The 18,027-nt window shown below is 40.9% G+C and overlaps 2 protein-coding genes across 3 annotated transcripts in view; one reads left to right on the forward strand and one right to left on the reverse strand.

Annotated features, from left to right (window-relative positions):
• The first annotated feature begins 803 nt into the window (after window positions 1–803).
• The window catches only part of slc12a7b (solute carrier family 12 member 7b), a 56,566-nt gene continuing 39,342 nt past the window's right edge, over window positions 804–18,027 (forward strand). For both annotated transcript variants that reach the window (XM_085362602.1, XM_085362604.1), the window contains exon 1: window positions 804–1,141. In XM_085362602.1, the coding sequence (XP_085218728.1) occupies window positions 1,033–1,141 (109 nt within the window). In that variant the 5' untranslated portion in view covers window positions 804–1,032. The remainder of the gene's footprint in view (window positions 1,142–18,027) is intronic.
• Window positions 9,203–10,545, reverse strand: LOC146625054 (E3 SUMO-protein ligase ZBED1-like). The gene is made up of 3 exons (XM_085363216.1): window positions 9,850–10,545; window positions 9,530–9,651; window positions 9,203–9,410 (listed from the first exon to the last, which is right to left on the reverse strand). Exons 1-3 carry the CDS (start codon window positions 10,543–10,545, stop codon window positions 9,203–9,205), a joined length of 1,026 nt encoding a protein of 341 aa, XP_085219342.1.

Consider the following 18,027-nt stretch of genomic DNA (forward strand, 5'->3'; position numbering starts at 1 on the left):
ACTCGTCTGACCACTTGATCCCAAACCAGCTGGATGGGGTTTTACATATAGAGACTTCTGTGCTGATTCTTTTCTTAAAAAAGGCCTGTAGTATGAACCTATGACCAAGATGACGGTCTGTGTAAAGATAGTTTTAAAGTACTCAGCAAAAGTTGGACAGGTTAGGATTAACTGTGGAGACTGCACAAAGGCTCGATGTTCTCCTGTTTCTTAATCCCTGAAAGAAGTTTCTCTATTATGTCTCAATGACCATTCAGTTTTGGTTAAACCTTGGATGATGTACAGCTCACTCTATACAGATATGAGCATCTTTCAGAAATCTGTGTGTTTCCACACATAAGCATATGTGCTAACGCTCTTTAGGGTTATATGTTCACACAGTCTATATACATCTTCAGAACAGCATTGCTGCACACTTGCTGCACATGGGGTTTAAATTATTGCATAGCAAGTGAGGAAATACATGTGTGTCCGTGTGTGTGTGTGTGTGGCAGCTTTGCACTTCCTCTTTGAACAAAGGTGATTGTTTCTGGTGGTTGTTGTGCCTGTGTGTGAGAAAAAGGCTGCATTCCTGGTCAGGGGATCTGCCCTCAGGCATAGAAAGAGCTGCTATATGTGCTCTCACTCACAGATGAGCACTAATGCATGTAGTTTTTCAACCTCAGTGTGTGTGTGTGTGTGTGTTCATGTGCACTGCCCCCCATTGGGCGGGGCAGCAGCGCTCTTCCTTATTTGGGTAGTTGGTGCGGTGGGGGTCGGGGTCACATGGGTGGACAGCAGAATCCTAGCGATAGGAACAAAAACTCAGAAGCAAGACACAGCGTCCTGCCCATGAGGGTAAAGTACACCGGGGAAGTTGGTCTGAACAACAGAAAGCAAACAACGGAGAACAGTAGGAAGAAAGAGAAGAAGAGTGACAGTTGCTGGACAGAGAAAGGAAAAGATTCAGCAGAACAGAGGGGGCGGAGGAGGGCTGCGGGAGATAAGAGTGTGACAAACAGGAGACACTGAGAGGAAGCACAGGGTATAAAAATGCCCACCAACTTCACCGTGGTGCCGGTGAAGGACGGCACCAGAAAGGCAGAAGAGGGGAACGACCAAAATGATGTGCTGAAAGAGGAGGAGGAGGACGCCGCCACAGGTGAGATCACATGTTTTATTTCTCTGTGCCAGGTGGGCAACTGGTGCAAATGAGATCAAATTTACGAGCGAGGCTCAGGCGTCGGAATACATCTTTATCCTTCTGTCGAGACGGTACAGAGGAAGCAGCTCTGGAAAATTCCAGACTTTGTTTACAGTGTCCAGTGGAAGCTGATAATTTTGCTTTATTGCAAGGTTTTTTTTCTGAAAACCTGTTTACAGCTGTGTGTGGGCAGATAATGTGAAGGGATGATTGGGTTTGGGCAAAGGCTTGCTTGTAGCTGTGTGAGATGCCAACTTGCCTCACACGATACTGCCACTCATGGGAGTTTGACATGAATGTGGTTTTTCCTTCTGTCAAAGTCCCTCCTTTTTTCTTTGTTTTTTCATTTTGTTTCACTCCTCAGCTGATGGCTTTTAAGCAGAAGCCCTAAACACAATGAGTTAAATGTTCTTTGATTTAGTTTAACTTTAATTTTTCTGCGTTATGCCATGTAATCCTAGTGTTGGTAACAAATGCAGGGATAGCAGAGCTTCAGTGACTTCAGCATCTGCTGACTTCTCTGTTGGTTACCATTGATGTGCAAACTCCTGCATGAGTCATGACTGAAGACCTCACAGTGAATTCCTTGGTGTTAGAAACAACAGGATAAAAGAACTTTTACACAATGTCCTGACGCCCAGGCATGACACACATTTCCTTGTGGGGCCTGCAGGACCAAGACAGAATAGTCATGAACTTAAATAACACTTTATAATAAATATTTAGTGAAAGCCAACAAATATGTGCCATTTACAGTTGCACATAAACAAAACAGGAACATACTGTAATATTATAGATCTGGTGTCAGAACAACACAACCTGCCTGTGTGTAACACCTCAGAACAATATGTAGAGGTCATGAAGTGCATATTTAACAAACTCCTCTCTGACACTCCATGGTTTTGTTTTTGGGAGTTTTTTTTTTCCAGGCTCTCATTGCCAGTTAAGTTGTTGCTTTTACAGCGCTTCACATGGTGCTGAGCAAATCTGTTCCCGGTGTTTAATTTCTGTTGTGGAGCTACAATTACGGCTGCATGCCGGGTGAGATTTTACAGACTGTGGGAGAGAGAATGGTGTTTCATTGTGATGCTTATACAGGCTCTTGTATCACTTTAGTTTCTCCTGTGCTGGTCTATGTGTATGCAGATCAGCTGTTACTGACAATGGCTGCAGAGTGACAGAGTCGCTCGGTGAGCAGGGCATAGCATGTCAGAGAGATCTCACGCTTGATCTAAAACCACAAAATTATAACTTGACTCGTGGAAGCATCGAGGCCACGCATGTTCCTTTGTTTGCATTGTTTTGAAGTCCAGCCTGCTCAAAGCCACAGGTCCTTTTAAAATAGGCTGAATCATTCCATGAGTCGAACTTTAGACACATTCTTAGCTGTGAGATTTGTTGAGAACATGATGGTGACGGTATGGTTAAATAACAGCAGCAGGCTCCAGACTTTAAAAGCGAGACATATTGGGGGTGTTTCCTTTCCGTGATTTGTTAGGGATGGGTCTCAATAGTGTAGCTCATGTCAGCTCATAAACATATAGTGTGTAAGGAGGACAGAGTGAAATAGCAGTCACTGTTATTGATTATGTTGCTGGCCCGCTTTCCGTTGACTTAGTCAGGGGAGATGAGACCCCACCCCCATGCTGCAATGTCCTGGGCTCAAGTTTTTCTCATTCACTCTGAATTCTCTCTTTGTTCTACTCTCCCTCTCTGTTTCTTGATGTTCGAATCTCCTGTTCCCTCCTGGAATTAAAGCTTTACTCATAAACAAGGTGTGCTTCTTATACACGCACTGGGCACTGAAAACGTAAAGGAAATATGTGTCAAAAATGTGTCAAGAGTGAAATGGAAACGTTTCATTCCTCCCAGGTAAAGCTAACTAGTGTAGCCAAAGTGAACCAGCTCAGCCCCTTAGGCCTTAGTAAGGTGGTACATCCTTTCCATCTTGTATTTGCAATTAAGCTTTCCTTAGAAGACACAAGATTTATTTATTTTTAAAATCGCTTTAGTAGGTCTGGTGTTGATGTGGAGTAAAACTGTCTTGTTGTCTTTTTTTTCCAGAACAATGTTATTTAAAAAAAGTAATGACACGACTTGACGTAGCTGTACTACAATAATATTCTGACCTATTCCGTATTAACCGAGTCTCTCATGTGCTTCCACGTGTTGAAGCACAATTGTTATAAGGGCAATTGAGTCTTGCCCTTATAACATTCTTCCGTTCATTTAATTGTTTTTGCGCAGGAGATGTCAGCATGTGTGATTGGGTTTAACTAAAGTCTGTGTTTGGCCCAAGCACCAACCCCTGGACCTGAATAATGAAGCCACTGTGGAGGTGCCAAAAAGTGCATTCACCCTTGTGGCCAGTTAGCCTCCCCAGATTCCCGTATTAAAATGTCTGTGGGGGAAAGTTTGCCCCTCGACAACAGCTGTATGGGGGATGAACTTTTTTTGTAAGTTGTGCTTTTGGATACAGGTAATGATTAAAGTTGAGGGCTTGGCTGCTTCAGCTCCAGAATCAAACCATGAAATTCTCCTTGCTGCTGCCCTCTCACGAGAGTATGATAAACCTGAAGTCCATCAGATAAACCTAAGGTCTGTTTGAAGACGATTTTTCGCAAAAATGTAGCATGTTCGGTGTGTATATACAAGTTAAATGACTGAATTTTCCAATTGTTTTTTGTTTGGTGTGTAAATACCTTTACAGGGAGTGCAGAATTATTAGGCAAGTTGTATTTTTGAGGAATAATTTTATTATTGAACAACAACCATGTTCTCAATGAACCCAAAAAACTCATTAATATCAAAGCTGAATGTTTTTGGAAGTAGTTTTTAGTTTGTTTTTAGTTTTAGCTATTTTAGGGGGATATCTGTGTGTGCAGGTGACTATTACTGTGCATAATTATTAGGCAACTTAACAAAAGACAAATATATACCCATTTCAATTATTTATTTTTACCAGTGAAACCAATATAACATCTCCACATTCACAAATATACATTTCTGACATTCAAAAACAAAACAAAAACAAATCAGCGACCAATATAGCCACCTTTCTTTGCAAGGACACTCAAAAGCCTGCCATCCATGGATTCTGTCAGTGTTTTGATCTGTTCACCATCAACATTGCGTGCAGCAGCAACCACAGCCTCCCAGACACTGTTCAGAGAGGTGTACTGTTTTCCCTCCTTGTAAATCTCACATTTGATGATGGACCACAGGTTCTCAATGGGGTCCAGATCAGGTGAACAAGGTGGCCATGTCATTAGTTTTTCTTCTTTTATACCCTTTCTTGCCAGCCACGCTGTGGAGTACTTGGACGCGTGTGATGGAGCATTGTCCTGCATGAAAATCATGTTTTTCTTGAAGGATGCAGACTTCTTCCTGTACCACTGCTTGAAGAAGGTGTCTTCCAGAAACTGGCAGTAGGACTGGGAGTTGAGCTTGACTCCATCCTCAACCTGAAAAGGCCCCACAAGCTCATCTTTGATGATACCAGCCCAAACCAGTACTCCACCTCCACCTTGCTGGCGTCTGAGTCGGACTGGAGCTCTCTGCCCTTTACCAATCCAGCCATGGGCCCATCCATCTGGCCCATCAAGACTCACTCTCATTTCATCAGTCCATAAAACCTTAGAAAAACCAGTCTTGAGATATTTCTTGGCCCAGTCTTGACGTTTCAGCTTGTGTGTCTTGTTCAGTGGTGGTCGGCTTTCAGCCTTTCTTACCTTGGCCATGTCTCTGAGTATTGCACACCTTGTGCTTTTGGGCACTCCAGTGATGTTGCAGCTCTGAAATATGGCCAAACTGGTGGCAAGTGGCATCTTGGCAGCTGCCCGCTTGACTTTTCTCAGTTCATGGGCAGTTATTTTGCGCCTTGGTTTTTCCACACGCTTCTTGCGACCCTGTTGACTATTTTGAATGAAACGCTTGATTGTTCGATGATCACGCTTCAGAAGCTTTGCAATTTTGAGACTGCTGCATCCCTCTGCAAGATATCTCACTATTTTTGAATTTTCTGAGCCTGTCAAGTCCTTCTTTTGACCCATTTTGCCAAAGGAAAGGACGTTGCCTAATAATTATGCACACCTGATATAGGGTGTTGATGTCATTAGACCACACCCCTTCTCATTACAGAGATGCACATCACCTAATATGCTTAATTGGTAGTAGGCTTTCGAGCCTATACAGCTTGGAGTAAGACAACATGCATGAAGAGGATGATGTGGACAAAATACTCATTTGCCTAATAATTCTGCACTCCCTGTATTCAGATCGCAGACTCCAAAAATAATTGGTGATGTGATTGTGGCTATATACTGAGTCCTGTAGCCAGTTTGTCATAGTTTTCGAAAACATCTGTCTTACTGTAGACTTTATTTTTCAGTGACGATATTTTTTTTAAATTAAAATGTCATCTGGAACAAGCAAATTAGGTAGATTTTAGGATCTGTTATGAGCTTCAGGTTACCTTGTATCATGCTGAAAAGGTCTTAACTTAGATGAATAAATCACAGGTACATGTATGTAACTTTCCCTGCTGAACAGGTTATACAGTATTGAACAGAACACAGCATTCCAGAAGGGAATGAGCTCAGGCTCTGTGGGAGTGGGTGGAGTGGGACTCTGAGTGAGCGTATGTAGTCAAGTATTCTGTGGGAGTTGAGCGGTGTGGCTTTGTAGTGAAATGCAAACCTCAGTTTTCGTTATGCTAAGTTGGGTTATCAGATTTGGGACAAAGCCCCACCTTGTAATTAAGTAACAGGGTGGATGTGGGATGTAGCTCATGGCTCCAGTAGTAATAGTAGTAGAAGTGCAAGTGGTGGGTGTTTGGACCCAGTCTTAAATCACTTGCTTTCAAAGCTGCTATGGTAAAATCCAGCCTTACTTCTGTTTTGTTCAAGCTAAACAGGTGATTATACCAAATGCCTGGGGTTACTGCCTCTGTCCGTTGGTCTGCTTGCCCATCTGTCCCAGACATGTGTTTCCTGTTTATTTCCAAGCAGGTCTGGTTCTTTTTAAAGCTGTACGTGGCAGTCTGTATTTTTGTCTCTAATTATATTGTTAACTCTTTAATTTGCCATACTTGCATACTACCTGCTAGCCGCACTGGAAGCAGCACATATAATATGCTTTAAAGAGACTCTCAAACAAGTACATTGTAATGACTGAGTGATGCGGTTGGAATAGTTGTATCTTAAGCTGCTAAGACATGCACCATAGCTGTAAAATCTTTTAGATATTATGTGTCATGGTCCTGGGCCATGTGGGCCCAGTATTCTTAGTTCCTTGTATTTTTGTATTTCGTTCCTTATTTAGGCCATGTTTTCTGAGTTGCCCTGTTGTGTTGTTCCCTAAGTGTTTTCCCTTCATGGCTTTTACCCCCTGTGTGCCCCTCTGTGTATCTGTGAGCCCTCGTCTCTCCTTATGTTTTATTCCATGTTTCCCCTGCCCTTTATGTCTAAGTTCTCCCCGTGCTCTCTCTCCCCCCTGTGTGCCCTCTATGTATTTATGAGCCCTCGTCTCCCTTTGTGGTTGTTTCATGTTTCCCCAGCCCGTTATGTCTGTGTTTTCCCCGTGCTCTCTCTCCTCCTGTCTGAACCTCTGTGCCTGTACATGTCATGTTCAGTTCACCCCGCCCTGTCTCGTTATGATTATCAGTATCACCTGTGTTCCCCGTGTGTGCCCACTTTCCTCGTTTACCCTCTGTGTATTTCTGTCTGAGTCTCCCTCTGTTCGGCGTCGCGTTCTCCCTCATGTTGTGTGTTATTCTCCCCGTGGTTCGGTTCCTTGTACATCTCATGCTTTAGTTTTCCCAGTTTTAGTTTATTTTGTATTGCTTCTCGTGGCCAGCAATAAAGCTGTGTTTTTGAGTTTATCCCCGTGTCTGTGAATCTGCATCTTGGGTCCTTCTCCTGCCTGCCACACAACGTATCATGACATTATGTGACACAATATATGAGGACAAAATGTCCAGTGCATGTAATGTCCATTTGCAGTGATTTTGGCACAGCACAAGCAAAATAGTCAGATTTTACTAACAGTCTAATCTGTTGATGTGTTCTGAATTTTTCATCACAGCCTGTTAAATGCAGAGTTGATCTCTGAATATTACAGGGCTGTAGTAAAATCTGCTTCTTGTCAAGTTGTTCTAGATTTATACAAGTTTGATAAATCAAGAATATGATTGAGGTATGTTTAAAGATGTCTGTTGTCGTATTGCCAGCCTTTAGAGTTTTCATAAATTAATTTGAGAATAATTGAGATAAATGATTGAGAATGGGAATTTTATTTTGGTCATAGAAATCCTAAATAATGAATTGGATAAGCGGTGCACGTACTGTATAAAGATGGTAAGATTTTTTCATTTTATTGGCTATGGGGCAAGTTAGCGTGATGCTGCAATCACAGTGTGATAAGTGCTCTAATTTATACAGCAGGATGCAACCAGTTCATTTCAACAATAATCTGCATTCTACCAGGAGCAGCACAGATTAGCGGCTCAAAACCAGCAAACACGATAAAGGAGCACTAAACAAAATATTACAGAGTAAGCACATGTCTTAAGTATGTTTAAGGCCTAGATTGTACTCTAATGGATGGGGAAATCTATGTTACTTGGACCTGAGCAAACTCTAGCAGACTTGCGAATGCGTAAAGTATAATCCCGATTTAGAAGTAAGGCAGTTCTGGTTAAACTCGACTTCCATTGAGGCTGAAGGACAATCAGGGGAACTTTTGTTTTAATCATTGCTAGAGGCAATTTGAGATCTACAGGACTGGGACTCCGAATTATTTCACACCTGTAGTTTTTAGTCCGTTTAAGTCAAACTTCTTCCTGCGTGGTGTGGTTCATTTGTGCAGATGTGAACACAGTAATTGGACTCTGGTACACACCAAAACATCCACACTGAGATGCTTTGGAAGAGGCGGTCTTGGTGTGGTTCCAAATTCAATTCAGTTTTATTTATATAGCGCGAAATCACAACAACAGTCGCCTCAAGGTGCTTTATATAGATCCTACAATAATGGTTCCAAATGAATTCCACTGCGATTCGCTTGTAGTGTCATGTGATCTGACCTCGATCCGAACCAACTACCATGTGTATGTTGTAAGTTTGAGCTAAAAAACTTCCCTGTAGCCTTGTATGCTTTGTATTCTGGGATGCTGCAAGGTACTATGGATGTATGAAGGTCTAAATGGGCTAACAGCTAGCCATTAAATGAACATAAATTCTCCCGTGTTCTCCAATCCAATGATCGGACTCAGTGTTCTCACGTGGTTTGTGGTAACATGTTTTGGGTTTGTTGGAGCTGGAATTGTTCTCTTTGTGAAAACAAACCAAACAACAGGGGAAAGTTAAAAGTTTACAAACTCATCAACTGATTTGAACCAGAGTAAATGAACTATAGGCTATACTGCTGCAAATACCTGACTCCATCGTGGCCTATTGCTGCTCATCCACACGCCTGGTTCTCTTGGATGTTTTTTCCTAATAAAAGGGACTTTTGTCTTCCCACTTTTGCCACATGCTTGCTGATTGTTGGGGTTTTTTTTCTGTTATTGTAGGGTCTTTACTAGAGGTGGGAATCACCATACACCCCACGATACGATATTATCACAATACTTAACTCACGATACGATATTATTGCGATTTTTTTTATATATTTTTGCAATATTCTGGGTATTGCAATACGATATTTTGTGATTTATCACATATTTTTTCTACTGCAGATTTTGTCCATAAAGGTAAACTTTATCAATATTCATTGTATCTAATAATAAAGTCTCACACTCAGTCTTTCTCTCATGTCAGTCAGTTTTATTGCTGACAAAGTGAACGGTTTGTATAACAGTCTAGTAACCAACTTAACTGAACGTAACTATCTGGTACAATTATAGCTTAAAACAAAATATAATTTTACATTAAATAAAAAAGTTTTAAATTTAAATAAAATAAAACATTTCTTAAATTAAAATAAGTAAACTGTCCTGTTTGTTGCTGCCCTAAAAAGTTAAACACATTTGGACAGTGAAGCAATGTCAGCATTCTTGCTCAGAAAAAGGAGCTGATCAACATGCTCTGAAGTGAGAGTGCTCCGTTTTGCTGTGACGATGTCTCCAGCGGTTGAGAAGACTCTTTCAGCCGAGACACTAGTACCTGGGATACAAAGGTATCTCTTTGCCAGCGTGGCCAGGATTTCCACCAGCTTAGTGGGTCTTCTGTGAGTGCCAGTGATGTGACCTCCTGGTATCTTTTCACCTCCTCCTCAGCTGTGGCAGATAATGATTTTGGTGGGGCTCCAACATCACCATAAGTCTGACCAAGCAAGTCTGTTAACCCACAAGACTTCCTCATCTTGGCTGGTATGAGAGGGGGTCTGGGATTTTGTTCAGTCTCGTCAGGTTTCTCATGATGTTCATGGGCTTCTGGCTCACAGATGGGCTGCTGCCTCTTTTCTTCCTGTAGAAAACCCACACACATACAGAGAGAGAGAGAAAATAAATATTTCATATCTTTTAGTATGCAGTAATATGTTAGCAAATTATAATTAATGTATTTAATTGCTAAATAGAATATTACCAATATGACAAAAAAATCACAGATCTACTAATATTGTAAGTAAGTTATTTAAATTATAACACCAGAATGTTTGCTTACCTGAAGGGTTATAGCCTCAGCAACCACTCTGGCATAGGTTTCCTGTCTTTCCTCCAGTGACAGGAACGGCAGGGTTTTAAAGCGTGGGTCGAGAGCTGATGCTGTGTAGAGGGTGTTCCTCTCGACTGTGCTGGCATATCTCTTCTTAAGATCTTGACTGATACTTTGCTTGATGTTTCTGACCAGTGCTGTGTCACCAATGTTGTCTTGGGTGTCGTGCAACAGCTGTGCTAGCAGCGGTGCTACGAGAGACAGAGTAGGATTCTTTTCCTCAGACATCACAGTAGTCACGACTTGCATTGACTTCAAGGCCCGGACAATTTCTTCAGTGTTCCCAATATCCGTCTCGTTTAGAGTAAAGATATCTGTGCTACTCTTTCTGACTTCGGGAGACAGCAGCGCTGCACAAATCGCAGGTTGTTGTTCAAGGAAACGCTGGAGCATGTCATAAGCACTGTTCCATCTCGTGCAGACGTCGGTCTTGAGCTTGTGAGTCGGGAGCTGTAACATTTTCTGTTTTTGCTCCAGAGCGTGGTTTGCCACTGTGCTTCTATTGAAAAACCCAGTTATGCGCCGCACTCTCCCCAAGACCCTGGCTACTGCAGGCAGGTTTAAGGCTCGTTGTGATGCCAGATTGAGTGTATGGGCGAAACACTTCACATGCAGGTATCCCGCTAGCTGAGTGGCAATTGTCATATTAGAAGCATTGTCGGTGACAACCACCAGATTTTTGTCGGCAATCCCCCATTCCTGTGGTGTATTTTGCAGGAGATTTGCAATGTTCGCTCCGGTGTGACTTTCATGTAATGTTCGAGTTTGGAGAACGTAAGACAGCAGTTGCCAGTCCGCTGTGAGATAATGAGCTGTTATAGTCACATATGAATCCACAGCCCGCGAGGTCCATGCATCGCAAGTTAATGCAACCCTTTCTGCTGTGCTCAAACTTTCCTCAACTTTATGCTTCACATGTAGAGATTGGGTACGGCTGTGTCTGCGAAAAAACGTCGTAATGGTATCACATACCTGGGTTCCAGCGTCTTGATCATGTAAGAAAAGCCCTCGTTTTCCACAATGTTGTAAGGACGCAGGTCTTTGCAGATGAAGTACGTGATAGATTGTGTTATTTTCTTAGCTCGCTCTGAATTGGGAGATAGCTTTGCTAAGCTAAGAGTGTCCAGCGTTGGTTGATTTTTCAGTGGAGCTGATTTAGAGCTAGCTTTCCCATCCGCGGTTAATGCTATTTTTGGATGGTGCCGTGTAAGATGGGCCCTCATGTTCGTAGTATTCCCAGAGTACTTTATTTTCATACGACACACCTTGCAAATCCCGTGTGTCATATCCATCTCATTTGTTCCATCCTTGTTAAAAAATCCAAAGTACGTCCAGACGTTTGATTTAAACGCAGATGGCGCTTTCCTGATCTCTTTTTCTTCCTCCATCTTTGTTTGATCAATTTTCCCATGTGCTGACCTAACCTCTGCTGACCTCACTAGAGAAAAAGCTCAACCGCACCATCTGGTGGACTGGAAGTTTTTGGAACAAAATATCGATGTCTGCTGTCCCTGTATCGATACATTATTAGCAAACAAAATATCGCAATACTACGCAGTATTGATTTTTTCCCCCACCCCTAGTCTTTACAGTATAAAGCATCTTGAGGCGACTGTTGCAGTAAGTTTGTGCTATATAAACTGAATTGAACCGAAAAGTTCCGGTACGTTCTGCTTCCTTTCATCAAAAATGACAGTGTTAATAACAGAGTTAATTCAGGCTTTGCTCTAAACACTGTTGTTGAGCACTGACTCAATATGTTCCTTTTTCTCCTAAAAACTTGACTTTGAGGTATGTTTCCCCAGTTGTTCTTGTTTGCATGACCTGCATGAAACAACACGGTAAGAGGACGCCGGTGTGACGTAAGAAGCTCGATGTGTAGTCTGTCTTCTGTAAATTGTAGTTTAAACATGGAAAACAACCAGCATGATGTTTTAAGGAGTCTAGTGTAAGTGTGGTCAGATTGTGAGCACACTGCATTTTACTTTCCCTAAGGCCTTTTCAGTTCTGCTTCACACCTTTCTTTGACCTCATGATATTTTAGGAGGAAAAGTGGTTAGAAAAAAGACAGAGGAGGTGATTTTTCTTTTCTTCTTTCTTCTCTTATGTGGCATGAACACACCTGGTTCTGCTCTCATTTTTGGAAACTGTACATTACTATAGTGCAAAGTATGTGTACAGCTAAACTACACAATGTTTGTCTTAGCCCCATGACTTTGTCCTGATGTTCCCATCAAAACAACCAGTCACTGTTTACACACTGTATGCATTTCCACCCTAAATTTGGATGATGAAAAAAAATAAATAGTAAAAACAAATCTCTTGACAATAGAAACTCTTATGATTGTTTTCTTGGAATTATCTCCACCTTAAAGGTGGTTTGGGAATACTTTCTGGAGCATCCATAGACGATCACCCACGAGCAGCTGTTTAATATAAATGTAAAAACTATATAAAGTTTACTGATTTTGTACAAATGTGTGGAAGTGAAGGTAACAATAGCATGTTTTCTGTGCGTATACTAAAGACAATGTTGAGATTATCAAACATAACAACTTAAAAGAATCCATTTGGGCCATATATATATGAAGAAAAATATCCTACATAAAACACACATGCAACATTATGACCAGAGGATCACATTGTCTGTAATAGGACAGCTTCCATAGCTCTTTTGAGTGTATGAAAGAGTGAACCACTAATATATGTTCATTCTTTTATGTATGTTGAGCACTCGAGCCAAATGGAAAATTTCATTCTGCTGATTATCCAGACAGTCCTACTCTCCGACTACTGCCCTCCATTTCCGTCTCAGATATCTTGTCCTCACCAGTTCTCTACTCTAAATATGGTACCTCAGATAAGTCCTAATAAGCACGCACAAGTTAAATGCCCATTTTCTCCTCTATCTACTGTTGCTATCAGCTATAGTAGCTTTTATTTGCATAAGCCTGGGTAGGGGAACTCCAGGCCACAAGGGCCAGTGTCCTCCAGTTTTTAGATATCACCCTGGATCAATACACCTGATTCAAACGATTAGTTCATTACCAGGCTTCTGGAGAACTTCAAGATATGTTGAGGACGTAATTTAGCCTTATAAATAAGCTGTGTTGGATCAAGGACACATCTAAAATCTTCAGGACACCGGCCCTTGATGCCTTGAGTTCACCATCCCTGGCATAAGCGCTTAGCCTTCACAAACATGGTACATTTTAGAGAATGGAATCACCAGACACCCTACAATAGGATATTTTCACAGTACTTAACTCATAATAAATTATGTCCTCAAAGTTGAACTTAATCAGTATCTGTTTTATCCAGAAAGATAAAGCTATCTCACTTCAGTTATGTCATTTATGAGATTGTCAAGCACACCAATACTGTCACTAAAGCCTGTCATCAATGTTGCCATAAGACAGAGTCAGTCTCCTGTCAGGTTGGGATTGAATAGGGTCAGGTTGGCAATTGCATGCAATCCGTTTCTGATAATACAGCAATTAACTGTAAGAAAAGCACATAGCTGTTGTTGTCTACATAAACAGTTTTGCTGGAATATAACCAGAGTACAGCCAGTTGAGTTGTGCTCATTAACAATGTCATCACACCGCATGAGTGTATCTGTCTGCATTTATAACATTTATTTGCAAATCTTTAATGTCTTTGAGAGTGACGGCAGTTGGTGCAAGTCGGACTGCAACTGTTTGCAGAACGGTTGCACAAATTTTTTTCCAGCTTGTTTTCAGTTAGGAGGTAGATTTATCAAGCATAGTGTTGGGTTTTATTTATTTTTGGTTGAGATGATTTAATGTAAGTTTATTCAGCTACTATGACCTCTACTGTTCATATTCCCATGGTATTTTAATTTATTTAATGAAATAAATAAACACCCTTAATGAATTCCTCCAGCTACGTATCTAGGGCTGCACGATTAATCGTTAGAAAATCGCGATCTCGATTCATACTTATGTGCGATCTCATTTCCAAATGACAACGATTTAAAAAAAAAAAGAAAAAAAAAAAAAAGACGATGACGACGATTGTACCGCATTTTGATCTGGGACGTAATACAGAAGCTGTGCCGTGTGATGCTAAAATTAGCAGGGAAAAAACAACGGAGAGCACGTCAGGGATGACGAGAAAGTGACAGGAGAAAATCCGTTCCGGTCAACCACCCAAACATCAATAACGGGAACCTTATACAGCGCCTCCCTATACCCGTCGAACTCCCGCAGGCACAAAGAAATTACGGAGGCTATTACTTATCACCTGACCAAAGATATGGCTCCCATCAACACTGTGCAAAACGAGGGATTTAGGAAAATGATCAACACCCTAGACAAACGCTACACAGTGCGTTTCTATTGTTGCACTACCTGCTCTATACATGCTGTGTCGAGCAACGGTGGAGACGGAATTTCAAGCAGTACAACATTTTGCGCCAACGACAAAACGTGAGACATTTGTTGTTTTTATGTTTATTTATTGTTTTTATATTTATTGTTTTTATGTTCAGTCTCAACTGTTACGAAGTTGATGTGCAGTTAATAAGTGCAATAAATATTTATACTGGAAAAGAAAATCGTGAGAGAATCGTGATCTCAATTCTAAGCCAAAAAAATCGTGATTCTCATTTTATGCAAAATCGTGCAGCCCTATACGTATCAGTGTGTCATGTTTACAACCGTTACACTGCTCTTACAGTGACATCCAACCAAAAAGTCAACTTTACATGATGTTTAAATCCAGTATTTACCGACTTTTTTTTATTTTTCCAACCAATCTTGTGAGCTTTGGCACATTTTTACTGGCAAACCATTTTTCATGTGCTTACATTCTGCAGATTATGGGTGTGCACCACTATGACTTTCATGTTCCTAGCTCAAACAGACCAATAAACATGAAAGAAATGCTTTGGTAAAGGTCTGGTTAGAGTCCAGCCACATTTGAACAGCTCCCAGAGTGCTCCCTCTTGGGCGTGTGGGTTTCTCACAATAACTATTAAGTAATTTTGGGTCGCTATTGATTTGACATTGTTTCCATTATCAAATGCGTTAGGCAGCTGCAAACTGCCTGCTTTTCTGTTACTATCAGTGTGGAGTAAATCTCTGCTGACTAATTGTTTCATTACTAACTGTTTACCAGATACATGGTGGAAACAAACCAAGAATTATCTGAAGTGGCAAATTGAAGTCATAAAAGTGGGCTTCCATTTTTTATTAAAAATATTGCAAAGCCTAAAAACATTTGGTAACCTCATAAAAGATGTGTATGTGTGTTTGACATTACGTGAAAGGTGCCTATTTGTGTACCTTTAAAGATACCGTTTCTCTGTGTTGGTGATGTAGCATCACCTTCCTTGCAAGTAATGGATGCTCACCAAACACATTTTGACATAGTACATAAAATATCCTTTCATATTAACAGCCTTTTGTTGTTTAAATGTCTACCATTATCCCCCATATTGAACATTCTCATATTCTAGGAACCAGATGCTGGCAGTAGAACAACCATTTAATATTCTTGTAAATCACCTTGGTTACATTTAAAGTGGCCTTAGGAGGATATTAGAGAGGATTTTGTGGCTCTAGATGAAATCCCAGAATGTCTTACCAATTGCATTTACAGTTTCTCATGTACACGTCCACCTTCAAGCACATGCTGTTTGCTTCATATTGTGAGACAGTGACACCATCTGGAGAAGAGTGGACTTGATCATTTGTACCTTTCATCAGGAGAGGATGGTTGGCACGGACTATGTGACTGACTGTGACAGTAGCATCTGATTTTTCTAACTGCTGTATTTAATCACCACAAAGTCAGTGTCTGTAAGCTATGTGTGAAATACAGTGTGCATGTAAACCAGCCAACACGTGAACAGTTATCTATTCCAGTAACTGTTTGAAGTGACAGGTTGTGTCTAAGTGCTTCTAACGCTAAAACAGAATACCTGTATTTGGGGAATATGTGATTGAAACATCTTTTAAGCTTGCCCATTATGGTCAGTGTTGACTTTTAAGTCTACTGTTTATTCCAACTGTTTTTATCCGTAGTGTGATTTTGTTATTTAATGGCTTCTAAGGTGTCCTTCAGTGTTTTGAAAAGTGACTAAAAAAAGGTATTACTACTACATACTGGGGAGAGTATTAACAGAAATTAAAAATTAAAAAAAATAACCAACATGGACAAGATTACGTCAGCCCTCCTACAGTAGTACTATCATTTGATTTTGTTCTTGTCCATAAAAGAACAATAGTTATGAAAAATTTTGCAGATCAAGGATGAAAACAAATGTAAATGCTTGGGTTTTAGAAACATGCAGCTACACGGTTGAAGTCTTTAGCGTTAAGGAGAGCCCTCACAGAAAGGTTTGCACATCATTTGTGTAGCTGTTGGTTGGTTACTAATTGATGTTCCCAGCTCTGTTTGCTTTTGTAACCCTGTGAAGTATTTAACACCCTGTCATTTGTCAACAGGATCGTCTGCTGTCATTGGTCATTGCTTGACAGTTGAGAAAAGTTTAATTCGGGATCTGCTGACTTCACATCACAGATGGTCATTTAGGCTTTTTTAGCTTAAAGCTTTAAGTTTGGACAGCGCTCTATAGTCTTCTCTGTGTATAATGCGACACGTTCACACATTCTGTCCTTCGTGTCCATCCTTTGTGTTGCCCAGCAGAGCAGTTTGTTTACCTGACAGGTTTAGAGGCTTAGAATATAACACGGAGACACTTAAACGCACGCACGCACGCACGCACGCACGCACACACACACACACACACACACACACACACACACACACACACACAAAGTAACAGCATCCATCTGATATCAAACCAAGTGGAGCTTGATACGACCAAAATCTTCTTACTGTGTGATTTGATAGCCTCTCTTTAAGCTCTGCTTTGCCAGTTTAATGATGCTGACAGCAGATGTTCAGTTTTGTCTGCTGAAAGATGACTGAACTCTGCTTGTAACAGCGAGGAAGTCTACGTGTTTTTTTTCTGTCCTTTTAAGTTGTTATTCACAAACTGCTCCTTAAACTGGTGTATTGTAGTTGTCCCTGGCTGATGACTCTACATTGATCCTCTGCAGGTAATCTGACCAGCAGTTAACGTATACGAGGCTGGCAAGCAACACTGATCTGATTCTTACTGATTCATCTGAATGTGGCTAGACAGCACAAGTAGACCTTCACTTTGCCTGCTGACTTTAAAGCCATATCTTCCTCAACTCTGGGGCCTCAACTGACTTCTGTTTTATAAAAAGTTCAGGATTAGCCTAATCTGGTTAAGTGATTAGTGCCCATTTCACATGCTCTTGTACAAAGAGATTAATGGGCAGTCAGTACAAAGGAAGACAGCAGGGTTCTAGGTTGACCGGGCTTCAAGGTAATAGCTGGGGCAGAGCTGTTTCTGCCATTGTCTGTCCGGTTTGTGGGGCTGTAGCACACCTTTGACTCTTTCCAGCTGATGTCTAGCTTAACCTGATCTTAGATTAAGTATGCATCAGGGTTTTAATAGTTTTGCAATTTTCATTAGTTTTTATTTTTATTTAGTTTTGACTTCAGATTTTTAATTTTATATCAGTTTTAATTAGTTTTTACCAATTGTTTGCTAGTTTAGTTTAGTTTTTATTTTTTTGAAAATCCTTAGTTTCAGTTTAGTTTTGATTAGTTTCAGTTATAGTTTTAGTTGTGTTTGCAATAATTAAGTGTAACAAAATCCCAGTTTCATCATATCAGTCATTCTCTTCTGCTTATCCTTGGGTATGTTGCTATTCCAGCTACCATACCCTGCACCCTGCACAGGTCGCCTGTCTGTCGCAGGGCTAACACGCAGAGACAGACAACTCACATTCCCACCTATGGGTTCTTTAAATAAATAAATAAATAAATTAGGGCAGATGAACAACCATTGATACCAGGCAACTATAAAATGTATATCTTGGCCCCAATGAGACTATTAACTCTTCAGTGTTCGTAACTTTGGTTCAAGTGAATTGATAAACTTTTTGAAGGCAATTGACTCACACAGTTGTGTAGATATCCCAGTCCTGTTGTCTTGGGATGCATCACGCTGCCTTGCCTGGGGTTAGCTTCTATTTTCTGGGGATGAGGGTTGAGTGTGCT

Source organism: Diplotaxodon limnothrissa, linkage group LG9, assembly GCF_057381915.1.
Source record: "Diplotaxodon limnothrissa isolate DT_005_m linkage group LG9, D_limnothrissa_male_GT1.1, whole genome shotgun sequence".
NCBI classification, from domain to species: Eukaryota; Metazoa; Chordata; class Actinopteri; order Cichliformes; family Cichlidae; genus Diplotaxodon; species Diplotaxodon limnothrissa.